At 45.3% G+C, this 17,868-nt stretch overlaps 2 protein-coding genes across 4 annotated transcripts in view; both read left to right on the top strand.

The window, feature by feature from the left end:
* Window positions 1-15,315, top strand: part of gpd2 (glycerol-3-phosphate dehydrogenase 2 (mitochondrial)) — a 36,492-nt gene extending 21,177 nt beyond the window's left edge. For both annotated transcript variants that reach the window (XM_056266818.1, XM_056266817.1), the window contains 4 exons: window positions 2,195-2,307; window positions 2,407-2,485; window positions 11,458-11,556; window positions 14,185-15,315. In XM_056266818.1, the coding sequence (XP_056122793.1) occupies window positions 2,195-2,307; window positions 2,407-2,485; window positions 11,458-11,556; window positions 14,185-14,310 (417 nt within the window). In that variant the 3' untranslated portion in view covers window positions 14,311-15,315. The remainder of the gene's footprint in view (window positions 1-2,194; window positions 2,308-2,406; window positions 2,486-11,457; window positions 11,557-14,184) is intronic.
* cunh7orf57 (chromosome unknown C7orf57 homolog) overlaps window positions 1-17,868 on the top strand; it is a 131,435-nt gene that overhangs the window by 64,056 nt on the left and 49,511 nt on the right. The gene's annotated exons all lie outside the window — the stretch shown is intronic.

Genomic DNA, 17,868 nt, shown 5'->3' with positions numbered 1-17,868 from the left:
CGCCCAAGCACAACACCTCTAGATGACTATGGCTATTACGTCTGTGCTCACAGGAGTGTGTGTGTAGTGCGTTTGTAAAAAGGTGATAGAGTTACTCAAGCTGTTGCACGTTGATCATGGGTTTCCTGTCTGATAAACAGAAGCACTAATAATAGCACCGATCATGCTGTTCAGTTCCCATGAGTTCAGCGCTCAGATCTGCTCACAATGCAGGTGCTCCACACCCATCACGCACATGAACGGACACCGACACAATGCTCTGCTGGGAGCCTGGATTCAGCGCAGGTATATCGCAGCTCTGTTTTCAGCCTGTGCATTGCAGGAACGTTCATGTTGCAGCGTTTCAGCTGTATAAAACAATTAGTGCTGTGAATTTTGGCTGGATTTGATTTTGAATCATTTTTACTGCCTCAAACATTCTCAATCTTAATTAAAAATAGAAAAAAAGCAAATAAAAAAACTGCAATTTACTTTTATATGAATAATTTCATATTCCACCCTTTATGTTTGATTGATTGATTGATTGATTGATTGATTGATTGATTGATTGATTGATTGATTGATTGATTGATTGAGTCAGAATTGCAAGATATTAACTCGCATTTGCGAGAAAAGAAGTCAAATTTGCGAGATAAAAATAGTACAGGTTTATGTAATCTATGTAAAATGTTATAGGTTAAAATATTTGATGCTGTAACTTTAGGCTTAATACGTTATGCCCGCTATGAACTGCACACAGTAGGTGAATATAATGTAGATCTATAGTTTACATCAAATTCATGCTTTAATATTAGACTACTCATCACAGGTTTAATGCTTGCAACCATAAACATCTTCATTTAGCTTCAAAGTGCATCTTTGAAAAATGGTATTCCATAAAAAGGAAGACTATCTTTTTTTTTTTTTGATTCAGGCACAACAAGACAGATTTGTTTCCTTATTATGTGGATCTCACTCATTTTCCTCCACTTGTTGCCATTATTTTTCCTCCACCATAGTGCAATGTAAGTGCACACAACTGCAGTGACATAACTGTGACGTCTACTATTAAATGGTCTATATAGTTTTTAACTTATCCGTCCTTCTATTACAGTCTATTTGCAAAGCATGCATTATACTGTAACATGTTCACATAATAATCTGTGCTGACGTGTGTCAGGAATATGCTCTGTTCAGTTTTAGTTCTGTTTTCCTCTGTCTAGGGCTGAATCCGAAATCTTTATCTAAACCCTCCTTCACTATTCCCTACGTTAGTCCACTACTGTTCACTTGAAGGAGTGAATGAAAAGGAGTGAGCGGACAGCCGTTGAGCGTACATCGGTTGCACACACGTTATTGCAGTGCAAAGTGCATGGGATTGAATAAGTGCACTCAATAACGTCCACTATGGTTTCGGACACCACTACAAATGGCTGTCCCGTCAAATAACGCCCTATTTGAGGGTATAGGGGGCGATTTTGGATTCAGCCTTGGTTTCCTAGTCTGTGTCAGTTTCATTACGTTCACCTGGTGTTCGTTAATTATCTCATTAGTTCCCTTACTTAGGGGCTGTTTACACAACACCATTTCCAACTAAAAACGTAAAACTTGGGTTTCAAAATGCAAGTTTTTGAAAACGTCCCCATGTAAACAACAAAAATGTGAATCTCTGAAGACGATGACGTCGTGCACATGCGTATTACGTGTTCAGTCTATAGTGTTTCATCGCCATCTAATGGCCTGGCAGCGGAATACAGCGTTTTTAGTCGTTTTCCCGAATCCGTGTGAATGGGGATCATTTTGACAATGGTGTCGTCTGTACGCGAAAAACTCAAAGGAAAAACTTCTCCGTTTTAAGCATATCGTTGTGTAAATGTACCCTCAGTCTGTGTGTATATATATATACATATACTCCCTGTTTTTTTTTTTTTTTTTCAGTTCTTTGTCCTGTCTTGTCAGTATTTACATGGTTGTGTAATTCTGTTTCCTGAGTTTTCCTTGCCAGTTAGATTTATTGAATTGTTTTTGCTGATCTTCTTTGTCTTCGTGCGCTTTGTACAGCCACCCGTGACAACATGTGTCGCTCAAACTGTTACGGTCAGACTGAAATAATCAGGGGAAATAAATAATGTATTAAAAATCAATTTTATCCATTTGTTTATCCATTTGATCCTTTGGAAAGTTAAGTTATGCACTGTGTTTTGTGTGTCTATAGGAAGAACTGGAGGCAGCACAGAAGTTTCTGCACCTGGAGATGGGTTATAAAGCTCGCTCTGAGCAGCTCAGCAAGACTTCAGAGATCTCACTTAATGCCCAAGAGGTGGCAAGGTGTGTGTATGTGTGTGTGTGTGTGTGTGTGTGTGTTTAAGTGTATACAAAAGCCTACATCTCCCTTTCTCCTAATATTGTGATTATTATGAATAACAGGTATAAGAAGCGCTTTTACAAATTTGATAAGGAGAGTAAAGGCTTTATCACAACACTGGATGTCCAGCAAGTGCTAGAGGTGAGTTATAATCTAAATGTAATTTATAATATTTAAAAAAGTGTTAGTTTTAAAGGGATACTCCACCAGTTTTTATTATTAAACTATGTTATTCCCTTAACTAAGACGAGTTGATACATACCTCTCTCGTCTCAGTGCGTGCACTATATCGCTCTGTATTGCCGCAAAACTATGTTAGCACTTAGCTTAGCCCATGCATTAAATATGGGCCAAGCAGAGAAGCGACCAAACACTTCCACGTTTTCCCTATGTAAACACAGTTACTCGAGTAGTGTAACTTGACCTGGGCTGGTGACACAAAATAAACCGTTGCGCTTTTCTAAGCGTTTAAAATTGATGACTATATTGTATGGCGGAATACCATAACAATTGCTTTTGAGCACTTCGACTTGGCGCAATAATATCTTCACTCGTGAAAAGTCCTCTTACCGGCTCCCGCTTCCTCTCCCCCTCCCTCTGACATTTCCGTCAATACAACGTGACATGCGCCGGTAGTAGTAGTTCGAGCGGAGTTGACGAAGTAACAGGTTGTTGGAAGCTAGTTTGTGTACAATAATGGTTAAAGCGTGCATCGTAAAGGGTTGTGAAAATAAGGAGAATGTACATAGTGCTGTCATTTTTCACCGAATTCCAACACACCACATACAGCGGAGAGCTTGGTTAGCTGCTTTGAACAAGAATCCCAAAACACCATTGATGACTCTGAAGAAGTGGCGTGTTTGCTCCGAACATTTCACAAAGAAGGACTATACCTGCACAGGAACACGCCTAAAGGATGAGGCTACACCAACAATATTCAGATCACTTACAGAAAGCCCGTGGTCTTTCGCCAGCTCCGGTCTGTTCTGGATCATATCTTTCTTGCCTCTCACGGTCCACAAGAGCTAATTCCTCCTCCGTGTACTCGGGTTCAAACAGATATGGCTCTGGGTCTTCTAAAAGAAGTCATAATCATCTACAAAGTCGGCCATTGCAAATGATCTGCAGTTTGCTAATAGCACAGGTAGTAAAAGTCACGTTGGTAGTATTGACGGAAATGTCAGCAGCTGGATGCTATCAAAGGGGGTAATCCATCGACCGGAAGTTGAAGCCGGCCGGGTGCCGCCATCTTGTAGCAGAACTTCACTTGCGTTAGCATTTCCATTGACTACCATTCATTTTGGCGTCACTTTGACAGCGAATAACTTTACATCTGAGGCGTTTAAAGACTCCATTTGTCCATTATTTATTTCTAAAGAAACACGACAATGTATAAATGGCTCCATTACCTTCTATGTTACATTATGGCCCCGTAGAAACAGTTTTAGTAAAAATAGGCTAACGATTGCGTCATAACCACTCGACTCTCTGTCGCGCTGTACAGAAATTACCGTACAGACAGCAGGAGAAGCTCGCAGGCAATCGGGGGGACGTCCCATCAAGAGAGAAGCCCATAGATAATGAGTCCATAAAAGCAACGGAATACTTAATCCTGCTCACTCACGATAAAGGACTCTTTGCTCAAGTTCCCCGTCTCTGCAAGATTAACGTTGGCAATTTTCACGCACAGCTACTAGAAGATTCACGTCTGTCAGACAGGTTGCTCACGTCATCAAGCTTAGTTTGAGTCGGTCTGAGTCTGCGCGTCAGGAACGGAAGTTCTCAAAAATCGCTAAAAGTGGGCTTCAACTGTCTCAACTGAGTTCCAATGAGATCGCTCTGTCCATTTCTTTTACTGTCTATGGATGCTATTGGAGGGAGGGGGAGAGGAAGCGGGAGCCGGTAATCTTTTCACGAGTGAAGATATTATTGCGCCAAGTCGAAGTGCTCAAAAGCACTTGTTATGGTATTCCGCCATACAATATAGTCATCAATTTTAAACGCTTAGAAAAGCGCAACGGTTTATTTTGTGTCACCAGCCCAGGTCAAGTTACACTACTCGAGTAACTGTGTTTACATAGGGAAAACGTGGAAGTGTTTGGTCGCTTCTCTGCTTGGCCCATATTTAATGCATGGGCTAAGCTAAGTGCTAACATAGTTTTGCGGCAATACAGAGGGATATAGTGCACGCACTGAGACGAGAGAGGTATGTATCAACTCGTCTTAGTTAAGGGAATAACATAGTTTAATAAGAAAAACGTCTCGGTTACGGATGTAACCCTCGTTCCCTGAGTAGGGAACGGAGACGTTCCGTCGGATGACGACGAATGGGGGTTTCGCTTAGAAGCCAATCAACTTCAAATACTTCAAAACGAGCCAATGGCAAAGAAATGCCATGGGTCTGCGGAATTTGCATAGCGTAACTCCGCCTCACCTCGTGAGTATATAAGGAGAACGCTGGCAGCAAACCGGCATGTTTCTTCGCTGAGGAGCCAACCTGAGTTCAGGCGATCCCCGCGGTACAGCGGAAGTGGCAGGAAGACGGAACGTCTCCGTTCCCTACTCAGGGAACGAGGGTTACATCCGTAACCGAGACGTTCCCTTTCGTTGTCACTCCGAGTTCCGTCGGATGACGACGAATGGGGATACCAGTCTAATCACGCCATTTCTCAGCTGTCTTCCAGTGCCCTGCGTAAATCTGAGATCCCTGTCGTGAGACTAGCACGGACGAAGGACTCCTATTTAACACAGGAATACCAAGGTACACTGGGGAGCATATCCCAGATCTTAGGGAAGTATGCAATTACTGCCAACCCAGAGGGGGGGACTTAAGAATACACATATGACCCGAGGGATGCATATGGGGAATCACTGGGGTGTCCAGCCGCAGGTGGAATATTTCAACCCCAGGGGTGGCAAGGTGGCTTGCCAAGGGAAAGACACATGCTCAGAGAGGCTTACAGTGGGAATACACATGTGGGGGTAGCTCCGGGAGGTACCATGCACACGGGAGGCACCTAGCCGACGCGCAGGCAAGAGACACTGGCGCCGACGTCAGGAGTGCTGGAGGAACTCAGGGCTTTCGGAGAAGCTCACCTGAGGAGAATATCGCACGTATCCAGTCCGTGGAGTGGAGTGGCGAGCAAGCGAAGACACCTGAGCGGGTCCGGTACTAGCTGGTTGAAGCGAGTACATGAGAGGACACTGGCTCCACTCGGAGATTGTAGAATCTGGCGAATGTGTTAGGTGTCGCCCAGCCTGCAGCTCTGCAGATGTCTGTTAGCGAGGCGCCATGCGCTAGAGCCCAAGAGGATGCCACACTCCGGGTGGAGTGGGCAGTCACACCAAGGGGGCACGGTCGACCTTGCTGCTGGTATGCCAAAGCAATGGCGTCCACTATCCAGTGAGACAACCTTTGCTTGGAGAGAGCCTTTCCCTTCAGCTTCCCACCATAACAGACAAAGAGCTGGTCTGAGGTCCTGAAACACTGCGTTCTGTCTACATAGATGCGAAGAGCACGTACTGGACAGAGCAGTGCCAAGGCTGGGTCTGCCTCCTCCGGGGGCAGCGCTTGTAGGTTCACCACCTGGTCCCGGAAGGGAGTGGTAGGAACCTTGGGCACATATCCAAGCCGGGGTCTCAGGATCACGTGAGAATAGCCCGGCCCGAATTCTAGGCACGCTTCGTCAACGGAGAATGCGTGCAGGTCCCCCACCCTCTTAACGGAGGCCAACGCAGTCAGAAGCGCTGTCTTCATAGATAGGAAGTTTAGCTCGACTGACTGCAAAGGCTCAAAGGGAGCACTACGCAGGGCAGTTAGGACCACTGCGAGGTCCCAAGAGGGTACGAGAGGAGGGCGAGGAGGATTCAGTCTCCTCGCTCCTCTCAGGAACCTGACGATCAGGTCATGCTTCCCCACCGACTTACCTTCTATAAGATCATGCTGTGCGGCAATAGCGGCGACATAGACCTTGAGGGTGGAGGGAGACAGCCTTCGCTCCAACCCCTCTTGAAGGAAGGAAAGCACGACGTTGATCGAACATCTCCGGGGGTCTTCTCGGTGAGAAGAGCACCAGTTGACGAAGAGGTTCCACTTCAACGCATAGAGGTGTCTCGTGGACGACGCTCTAGCGGAAGTGATGGTAGCCGCCACCGCTGGTGGCAGGGTACTCAAACCTGCCTCGTCCCGTCCAGGAGCCACACGTGGAGGTTCCAAAGATCGGGACGAGGGTGCCATAGGGTGCCCCGTCCCTGAGAAAGTAGGTCCTTCCTCAGAGGTATGGGCCAAGGAGGTGCTGTCGCGAGGAGTACAAGTTCGGAGAACCAGGTCCGGGTGGGCCAGTACGGCGCGACCAGAGTGACCTGCTCCTCGTCCTCCCTGACCTTGCGCAGGAGTTGCGCAAGAAGGCTCACTGGGGGAAACGCATATTTGCGGCCCCGCGGCCAGCTGTGCGCCAGAGCATCCGTGCCGAGCGTGCCCTCGGTCAGGGAATAATACTGGGCGCAATGGGTCGAGTCGTGAGAGGCAAACAGATCTATCTGTGCGTCCCCGAACTGGTCCCAAATCAGCTGAACCGTCTGGGGATGGAGTCGCCAATCTCCGGGGAGGGGCTGAAGCCGTGACAGCTCGTCGGCTGCACAGTTCAGGGCTCCAGGGATGAAAATGGCTCGAAGCGACCTCAGATGCTTCTGACTCCATAAGAGGAGGTGGCGGGCGAGTTGCGACATACGGCGGGAGCGCAGACCACCTTGACGGTTGATGTACGCTACGGTCGCGGTATTGTCTGATCGGACTAGTACATGCTGGCCCGAGAGCACGGCTCTGAAGCGGCGCAGGGCGAGCTGTACAGCCAGCAACTCGAGGCAATTGATGTGCCATAAGCGGTGGGGTCCTGTCCAGGAGCCCGCGGCAGCACGTCCATTGCACATGGCACCCCAGCCCGTGGTGGAGGCATCTGTCGTTACAACAACATGCCGGGAAGCTCGTTCCAGAGGCACTCCTGCCCGTAGAAAACTGAGGTTCCCCCACGGGGTGAAGGTCTGACGGCAGGTCGGAGTAACTGGTACTCGGAGCGTGCCGTGTTGCCATGCCCACCTCGGGACTCGGTCGCGAAGCCAAAGCTGAAGCGGTCTCATATGAAGCAATCCGAGCGGCGTTGCCGCGGCTGCAGATGCCATATGCCCCAGGAGCCTCTGAAAAAGTTTCAGTGGAACCGCACTCTTGCCCTCGAACTGTCTCAGGCAAGTCAGCAGTGACTGCGCGCGCTCGCTCGTAAGCTGCGCGGACATGGCGACCGAGTCGATCTCCATACCGAGAAAAGAGATCCTCTGCGCGGGGCAAAGTTTGCTCTTCTCCCAGTTGACCCGAAGGCCCAAACGGGCTACATGGCGGAGTACCAAATCCCTGTGTTCGCAAAGCTGATCTCGAGAGTGAGCTAGAATCAGCCAGTCGTCGAGATAGTTCAGAATGCGAACCCCGTGTTCCCGGAGGGGAACAAGGGCTGCCTCGACGACCTTCGTAAAGACGCGAGGGGACAGGGCTAGCCCGAATGGGAGAACTGCGTACTGATATGCCTGACCCTCGAAAGCAAACCGAAGGAACGGTCTGTGTCGAGGGAGAATGGAGACATGAAAGTAGGCGTCCTTCAGGTCGATCGCTGCAAACCAATCCTGGTGCCGCACACATTCGAAAACGCGTTTGGCGGTGAGCATCTTGAACGGCAGCCTGTGAAGGGAGCGGTTCAGAACGCGCAGGTCCAGGATTGGCCGTAACCCACCGGTTTTCTTCGGGACAATGAAATACGGGCTGTAGAAGCCGGTCTTCATTTCGGCTGGAGGGACAGTCTCGATCGCACCCTTCGCCAGCAGGGTAGCAACCTCCGCTCTCATGATAGGGGCATTGCCACCGACCAAAGTGGAGCGGACTCCCCTGAAGCGGGGAGGAGACCGCGCGAACTGAATCGCGTAGCCGAGCCTGATCGTTCGTGCGATCCAGCGGGACAGGTTGGGAAGCTCTAGCCAGGCTCCCAGGGACTGAACCAGCGGGGTCATGCGAACCACAGACTTCCCGTCGGTGGGGCAGCGAGGCGGTATGACTGACCCAGACGTGGACGGCATAGCGGCCCGATGTGGGGGTGCAGTCATGAACCGCGCCCTGACAGAGGAGACCAGGGAAGGACGAACGTTCCACGGGGGTCTGCTCTGCCAGGGGTCTGGCGACAGAGGGGGATGAGAGTGGTGCGGTCCGGGGACGGCACGCACTGTCATCCGACTCTGGGACAGAGGAGGACGAGGGGTGCACGGCCCGGGGGCGGCGCACCGTGTCGTCCAAGAACTCTGTGTGCTCAGGGATGAACGTGTTATTTCTTTCTTTAACCACATTAGGGTACTGCCCACCCGTGGGTGAGCAGCGGGGAGTGGAGAACAAAAGATTCTCCCCCGGCCCTCCACCGGGGGAAGGAGTGGTCCTGCAACCACCTCCTGAGAAAAACACGTCATCCCTGAGCAGCCCGTCTCAGGAGCGCCGCTTGGCCCGGCGTTTAGCGGGGGGCGGGGCTGGAGAGGGCTGGGGCGCCTTCTTGCGACTTCCTCCGCGACCGGGCCCGGGTGGCTTGATAGCCTCAGTCTGTTTCTGCGCAGTCGAGAACTGTTGGGCAAAGTCCTCGACTGCACCGCCGAAAAGGCCATCTTGCGATATGGGGGTGTCGAGCAGCCGGGACCGCTCGGCATCCTTCATATCGGCAAGATTGAGCCATAGATGTCTCTCCTGGACCACGGCTGTGGACATCACCAAACCCAGGGAGCGTGCGGTCACCTTCGTCGCTCGGAGAGCAAGGTCGGTGGCGGCGCGCAGCTCATTGAAGAGCCCTGGGTCTGTCCTACCCTCGTGCATGTCCCTGAGCATCTGGGCCTGGTAGACCTGCAGAATGGCCATGGCATGCAAAGAGGTGGCTGCCTGTCCCGCAGCTCTGTAGGACTTCGCCACTAACGTAGACGAGTACCTACAGGCTTTGGATGGGTGCTTTGGCTCACCACGAGACGAAGCGCTCTGAGGACACAGTTGCATCGCAACAGAGCGTTCGACCGGGGGAAGCCCAGTGTACCCACGGGCAGCGGCCTCATCGAGGGGAGGAAAGGCGGATGAAATCATCGAGCGGTCGCGGGAAGACATGGGAGTCTTCCAGGACTTCGAGATTTCATCATGCACGTCCGGGAAGAAAGGTATCGGGGCCTGACGGGGACGGGGATCCGCAGCCTGACCCAAATACCAATCATCCAGCCGCGAGCGCTCGGGGCAGGGCGGAGGGTTCCACTCTAACCCGATGCTCGCGGCGGCTCGAGACAGCATGGCCGTCATCTCTGGATCTGACTCTGGCACAACTGTAGTCACACCCGAAGGCGGCAGCTGTGATGAGTCTTCACTTCCAGCAGACTCAGACCCACCTTGTGATGCTGCAATAGACATGGCATCTTCCTCTGGAGCGCCAAAGGAAACCCGCGGGACACCCGAAGATGATCTCGCCGGAATCCCCTGAACACTCACGGGTTGCAGCATTGGAGAGGGTGCGGCTGGGCACGGACTGATAGTCGGCGCTTGGTTCCAAACCGTCACCCTCAGATCACCCTGGCCACCAGCCGAAGTACTAGCTCTATTTCTAGAGTCAGTAGATCGGGGTGTGGATGAGGGGACCCTCACTCTTGCGAGATCACCGAGTCTTGACCGTAATGCTGCGATGGTCATGTTCCCACAGAGAGAACATGAGTCATCCACGAGTGCTGCTCTAGCGTGATCAATGCCCAAACACACTATGCAGCACCCGTGCCCATCAGAGTCGTCAACCAGCCTACCGCAACCAGAAGTGCACGGGCGAGGCATCTTTAAAAAGACGTGCCACGTGCAAGCTCTTTTGTGAGAAAAAGAAACCTGATTGTGTTGAAGCGCTCGGGGAGAAACACACTCGCTGTCGAACCACAGACAGATAAGCAGGAAGTGCGCGCTCGCCGAAGATCGCCGTCACACCAACACCAGAGAATCTTGCTCGTTTGAAGAACTGACAATTTCAGGAATGGCTTGTGGAACGAAGGATTAACTTGGCTCCAAAGCGAAAACATGCCGGTTTGCTGCCAGCGTTCTCCTTATATACTCACGAGGTGAGGCGGAGTTACGCTATGCAAATTCCGCAGACCCATGGCATTTCTTTGCCATTGGCTCGTTTTGAAGTATTTGAAGTTGATTGGCTTCTAAGCGAAACCCCCATTCGTCGTCATCCGACGGAACTCGGAGTGACAACGAAAGGGAACTGGTGGAGTATCCCTTTAAGCAGGCATTACTTTTTTTTAACCATCTTCTACATCTAGCTTTTTTTATATAACATTGTTTCCCTCAAGTCCATAATGTAAGTCAAGGTTTTTCGCACTAAAAAAGTGATAATTAAAATTTTTCTTGACCATTTTTCACCCTTTCTGTGAACAGTTTTTGATATGATACCTCTTACACGATTGAAGTGACAGTAGTCCTTACAGTTATTTCAAACAACAAAGAAAAAGAGAAAATCACTCGCTTCAGTTGACTGAATAACTTTACTAGCTTTAATAAGGGTTTATACAAGGATTATTTTAGTGTTATTTTACATTTGATCACTTTATTCAATGTCTAGGTAGCATATCTTACCTGAATACTACTGTTAGATAATCTGACTTGAGCCTTGGTGAGCATAAGGGCCTTCTTTCAAAAACATTACAAATATTAGTGATTCTAAAATCTAGTGTATTTCTTTTGGATTATCACAGGGCCACATATGCATTTAAACTACTAGATGACCTGTAATTGCATCTTCCGCTTGTGCAAAAATCTTGGCTTTTTTTTTTCTTCTTTTTTTTTTACTGTGAGTGGTGGGTAGAACGGAGAGCATCTGTTTCACAGGAATGCTGCTGGAGAAAATGAAGCACGTGCTTGTATTTATCTCCAAAGAATACGATTTTAAATTTCTTATTAGCCTTCATTCTCTCAGCTCTCATTGTCTCTGGTTCTAATTCAGCCCTTAACATTTCCGTCAAGCCTGACTCTGATGTCTCTTAGATACTGATTCTATCACTGATTTGTGTTCTTTTAGAAACTCAACATTCAGATTGATGAGAACGCCCTCCACGAGATCCTTAACGAGGTGGACCTCAACAAAAACGGACAAGTGGAACTGGATGAGTTCTTACAGGTATGAACCCTTAGAAGCCGTAATAATAGCTATTTATAGACTGCAGGTTGTCTTAGTGTCGCCCTGGTTTTCAGGCAGGATTAGTAGTTGTAGGTGTGAAATCCTCAAAAATAAAAGTGCTTGTTATCTACATGTCAGTACATCCATGTTTTGTCAGAAGCCGACGGGTTCACAGTGATTAGTAGCTCTGAAAAGTCGTACCTTCATCAGAATGAGTATGAAGTTGATCTGGTGTCTCTAGAGTTTCAGTAAATTAATAATGAGCAGCACCATTCTGTACTTTTTACCATAATGAAACATCAACTAGTTTAATATATATGGTTCAGGTAGAAAGGTGTCAAAAGTAATAATCACCCTTTCTGGGGTTTAAACCAGTAACCTTTAAAGGGATAGTTGACCTAAAAATGAAAATTCTCTCATCGCTTACTCGCCCTCATGCCATCCCCGATGTATATTACTTTCTTTCTTCAGATAAACACAAACAAAGATTTTTAGGAAAATAATCAATCTCGGTGAGTCCATCCATATAAATGTAATGTAAGTGAATGGGTGCTGCTCGTTTGATGCTTACAAAACCACACAGAGTGACTGTATTCAATATGACCCGGCCCAGTGGATGGATCAATGTCTTCTGAAGCGAAACGATAGGTGTGTGTAAGAAAAATACTAATATGCTTCCGGTCTACTGTTATACGAGCGATCACACGGGGGACGTTGGCGAGAAATCAGGTCCTCCCTTCAAAATCAGGGGCACATTCAAGCTCAAACCGGTGCGCAACGTTTTGCTACGGTTTCCGGGTTGAACGACATGTTTCCTGGAAACGGTGTGCAATGGGGTTGGAGACCACCGTTTTCTCTTGTTTGGTGGGTGTGTCAAAAATGTCAGCCAAACAGCAGCAACATTTATATAAACCACGCGGTATTAAAGAGACAGCTCGCACAATGGGTCCAAGTAAAGTGGTTTACAAATGTGTCCGCTGCAGCTCGGTATACGCAACAATTAGAAGACATGTTTGTCGTAAGAGTTTTATAGTAAAAATATAGCATATCAACAGTGATCAGCAATAATGATAAGCCTAATATTTACAATAAAAATAATATGGTCATATAGATCATAACACAGTCTCGGAGGTAAGAAGTGGATTATCCTTCACCTGAAATGTTTGTCTTTTCATCCTGAAATGCGAGGCAAATGTTGGATCACAATAATTAGGAACCACAGTTTCCACACATCCCTTCACTCGATTGGGATGTTCTCTTTTATTCTGGACAGCAAGGGCAGTGACTGGAACATCGAGTGTATTTTGCAGTATTAAATGCGCATTTATACCGATTTCATCAGGCTCCGAAAATACTTTAAAAAGAACACAAAGAATGGCCTTCTCAGCTGCCATAGTTGCAACTCTTGCGTCATCAGAACAGGGTGTTCAACGCACCACCGTTTCCGTTTAAAAAACGTTTTGCAACTTTTTGTTGGGGCTGAATGCAGCCCAGGTCTCTGTTAGGACCCCAAGCAATCCCATTGGCTCAAATTACTTTTAATAGGTACTCTCTTTAGCGCCTGATTACAATTCCTACAAAATCATGTTTTGATAAATGCAGTTTGAACTACGTTGTAATGACAATTAATGTCTGTATTGGTTAGCTTATGTACCAGCATACCATACAGATAACTGATTATTAGCCTGATAGCTTAGTTTATACACACATTTGCACTTAACCTACATGTATTCACAATCATATTTAATGGAATTAAATTGATGTTAAATTAAGTGTTAAATGTCCAAATATTTGTTATAAAAAGAATGTAATGATGTTGAATTATTCACTTAATAGGCTATTATTATTATTATTGATTAAGTAACAGTTTATCAAGTGAAAGAAATTGTTCAATTTGTTTAATTATGCACTATACAGTAAGCTATACATATTTAAAATGAATTTTGTTCATATGTACTTAGTATAATCATTAACTGATAGTTGATAGAGGCCCGATTTCAAGAGAGGACCCGATTTGTCATGACTTCACAACACAGGGATGTTGTGACAAGTGACGTAGGTGACACTGTGTGATCGCTTGTATAACAGTAGATATTGATCTATAGTTAAAGTTAAAGAATATTACTATTTTTCTAATAGAGCACAACTGTTTTCAGCATTGAGAGGTTTCTTGAGCAGCTAATCAACATACTAGAATGATTTCTGAAGGATCATGTGACACTGAAGACTGGAGTAGTGATGCTGAAAATTCAGCTTTGCCAGGAATAAATTACATTTTAAAATATATTACAACAGAATATTTTAAATTGTAGTTTATAGATGCAAAATATTTTGTAGCATAAGTCGGCATGAAACGGAAGTTGGAATAGTCTTTTATTCCCTATTTTTGTGAAACGGCTTCTCAAACAAGAAAAAAATGTAGGGCGGGGCTTGATTTTGTCCATTGGGAAATGATTGGATCGTTGTGGTGAATGTTAAAGGGCTCTTTCAAAATCATACAAAAGAGATCCCAAACTTTTCAGTGGAGGTGTATTTAAAATCAGTAATGGTGCCTCTTAAGCCTAAATCTTTTTTCAAAAAATGTCTCTGTTTGATTATACCTCTCTTTTTGCTCTCTGATTGGTTCAGCTCATGAGTGCGGTCCAGAGAGGCCAAATCTCTGACAGTCGTCTGGCTATCCTGATGAAGACGGTGGAGGAGGGGCTGGATCTGAGAGGACCTGTCTCGGTCGACCGCAGTGGAGGCGGCTTTTGAATCCCAACTACACACCAAAAGATCCACCAGACAACAGCTCCCACCACAAAGTTGGACAAACACCAAAAAGCTCTGACCGCTGTGCCCACTCCGGTCAGATCACAAGCACATCCTCTCAAGTCTTTAACTCACCCAACCGTCTGGCTGCCTTCGACTACACTCGTTTAAAAAAAAAATCTTGTAAAGCTTTTGTTTTAGCATGCTTATTTAAATGTATTCGAATGAAAAAGATATTATTAGAGCGGAATATATTCTTTAAAAATATTTCAAAGTGTATTTGAGAGTATATATTTTTTATCTAATGCATGCAGTGCCATGTTGTGTGAACTGGAAAGCATGATTGTCTTTTTAATGTTTCTCTGAGCAGCTTTATCCTGTGATCTTTCTGTTGTGCCATTTTATTCATGCAGATTATTTGCTACTGAACACAGTGAGATTCAAGGGCTCCGGGTGTCTTCTGAGGTAAATGATGCACTATATGAATTTTGCTGTTTTACACTGCACACTTTTTGTTGTTGTTGTTTTTTCACTCATTTCAAGTCATTTGTAAATTTCTGGTGGGAAAAATTATTCAACTTCTATCATTTCCTTTTCCATAAATCTTGTCTCAAACTTTAATTAATGACATTATGTTGAATGTATGCAATGTTATTGTGTTACTTTCTTACATTATTGTATGCAATGTTATTGTGTTACTTTCTTACATTATCGTATTACAATGTTATTGTATTACAAATTGTGCTACTGTATACAGATCAGTTATTTTAATTAGTCTTAACTGGGGTGTGTACAGTGTTTTGAGACTTTGCATTGACTCTGGTTCAACAAGAGGGTTTTTTAAAGATTATAATGAAATGTAATAGCACTCGTTTGAATGTTGAACGTTTTATCCCTTATTCAGATTCATGAACGGTTAAAGCTCCACTTCAGAATGCTTCTTATAAAACCTTGCCTGTAAAAGTAATTGGTTATCCATTACTTTATCCATTAATCGGTTATCCAACATATTATAACTGTAAACTTGATGTAGAGGATAACAGGGAATGTACTTAATGTGCCTTTCTTTCTTTTCTAAAAGGGATAATTCACTCAATATGACCATCCTTAAAAAGACACTTAATGAACTTCGCATGTCGAAATGCACAGTCCGACACACACTAATAGAGTGCACTCTTTTACTTGACTATGTATTTTTGTGGTTTAACATGATTATGTATTTTTATATTTAGATTATGTTCAGACTTCAGAAACTGCTTTTAAAAGAACTTGGATGCTTTAAGCTTGATGATTTAAAAGAAATGTTTTGTACAATGAAGCTGCTCCTGTTTTATAATCTGTTTTGGTTTGTTATCATCATGCAATGAACTTGTTAAGTCCATCATCTTCTAGGATCAGTGTTGTTTGTCAAGTTTGTCAGCTTTTGCATAAAAGAGCTGGAGCAGTTAAACTAATTTATTGTTTGTCGCGACAGGATGTAATTTCAGCCTGATCCCGACTGAAAGAAATTCATATCGTATGAAAAAAAATGTACAGTAAATCAATCTGCAAAGCCTGAAAAACACAATTCTGTTATTAAATGTATCTGGTTGCCTTCTGCATTGTTTGGACGTGCCTTTATCACGTGCGTGACTGTCATTATGCTCAGTGATTTCATATTTCTCACATAATGTTTGTGGCAGTTGAAGCATGTGATGTGTCCTTCTCACATAAGCATGCACATACACTGTTTCCTTCCCCCAGTCATGCGTTTTAATGGAAGATGTCAACTAATTGAGTCTAAAGCCACCACTATATGTCTGTAAAATAGCTGATTAATAGGTGTCTGAGCCAGGAAGGCCTTTCAGGAGCAGGGCATCTCGTCATACGCCTGCCTAATAATCCCTGTATAGACTCTTTGACAGTGAGATGAGTACGGCCCATTCCAGTGTGATCAGCACCTAGCAAAATGCAATTAAAGTAGCATCCCAGGTCTGCAGCTATGTCTAATCCTCATTTCAGATGGTGTCAGAATAGCCCTGTGAATACGATAATTACACTGCATGCATATTAAATCAAGCAGAGGTCCTGCTAAAGTACCTTAAAGGGACAGTCCCCCCAAAAAAATTGAAATCATAAATGTCATTTACACACCCTCACGCTGTTCCAAACCTGTATGACTGACTTTCTTTGAGTGGAACATAAAAGAAGATATTTTGAAGAATGTTGTTAGCCAAACAATTTTGCTTCCAATTGATGTCCATTATATGCAGGGGCGCATTAAAGGCCCCCTGAAGTGCCCCCGGAACGCGCAGCTTTGTATGATGAGTTGACGTATTTTACACTGAAACAGAAAGGTAAGGCGGGACATATTGAATGGCCCCTCTCCCTTTTCAAATAGCCAATGGCGTTTAGTTTACCTCACAGACTGCAAGTTGTACTTGACAACACCATGGAAGCGCATCCGAGCGCTGATGATACGTTGGATTCAATAGTAGAGGTGTGAATAAATTCTAGCCATTTAATTCTTAACCAAAGTACAGTTGGAAAACGGAATAAAACTCGAGCGTTTGAGCAACCGAACACACATCTCTAACCCATATTGCTCCGTGACGTGTCAACGGTCGCTTTGGCCAGGTGGTATTTATAGCATAGGGGGCGGGACGCTTTAGATTAGAGAGTATTTGATTGGACAGAAGATGTGAGGAGAAGCTGAAGTCCGAAGTGATGTCATAAAAATCCGTGATCTATTTTAGCGGAAGTGTGAGACTGTAAGATTTGAATATCTCCTAATTGCGAACTTTGTCATTGTTTTGGAACACACCAGCTTATTCATAACCTTAGTCTATTCATACTAAAAGCTAAAAAACTTAAATTTCGGAAAAATTTACTTTACGATGTCCCGAAATCAATTTCAAAAGGCTACATTTGGTTTAATTTGTATTGTTAGTGCCGATAATTGTTACGTGAATAAATGCATAGATCCGAGAAATTTGCTTGTGTAGGCTTCTTTGTCATTGCGAAAGGAAACGTTTCCGTTTTTAGTACATTGTTGTCATGTAAACTTACCCAAAGTTTAACCGTGTTTTGCAATACAACTAGAACACAAGTAGCCTAGGCTACACGGTAGCACGGTATTTATGTAAATAAAGACACCAAATATAAAGTGTGAACATTAATTTTAATGCACTGAATCATGTATAGATTTCAGACAACATTTAAAGTTCTTCAGCCATTATAGAATCATGGACATTTCTAAAAGCCAGAAGCTATTGGTTTTATTGACGCTGTAATGTGACTGCGGAGGTGCCCTGTTACTGTTACTGGCAGGGACTGGAGGATTCCCTTTGTCGGCATGCCAACGAGGTGATGCACAGCACAACAATGAAACAAAGCATTGTGGGATGTGAAGGAATTTGCAACTCCTTCCAAGATTTTGCTAGAGACATCTTTGTGTTGCTCTGCTATCAATGCAAGATCTCTGCTTTGTTTTTGTTGCGGTGTGAATGGATATTGATTTGAGGCCGATGAGTCAGACAGTCATCCGACCCACGTACACTGTGACAATGGATGGAGAGAGAG

This window comes from Rhinichthys klamathensis, unplaced genomic scaffold (genome assembly GCF_029890125.1).
Source record: "Rhinichthys klamathensis goyatoka isolate OS25496 unplaced genomic scaffold, OSU_Roscu_1.1 h1tg000254l_1, whole genome shotgun sequence".
In the NCBI taxonomy this organism is placed as follows: Eukaryota; Metazoa; Chordata; class Actinopteri; order Cypriniformes; family Leuciscidae; genus Rhinichthys; species Rhinichthys klamathensis.
Note: the sequence above shows the minus strand (reverse complement) of the source record. Positions and strands in the feature narration are given on the sequence as shown.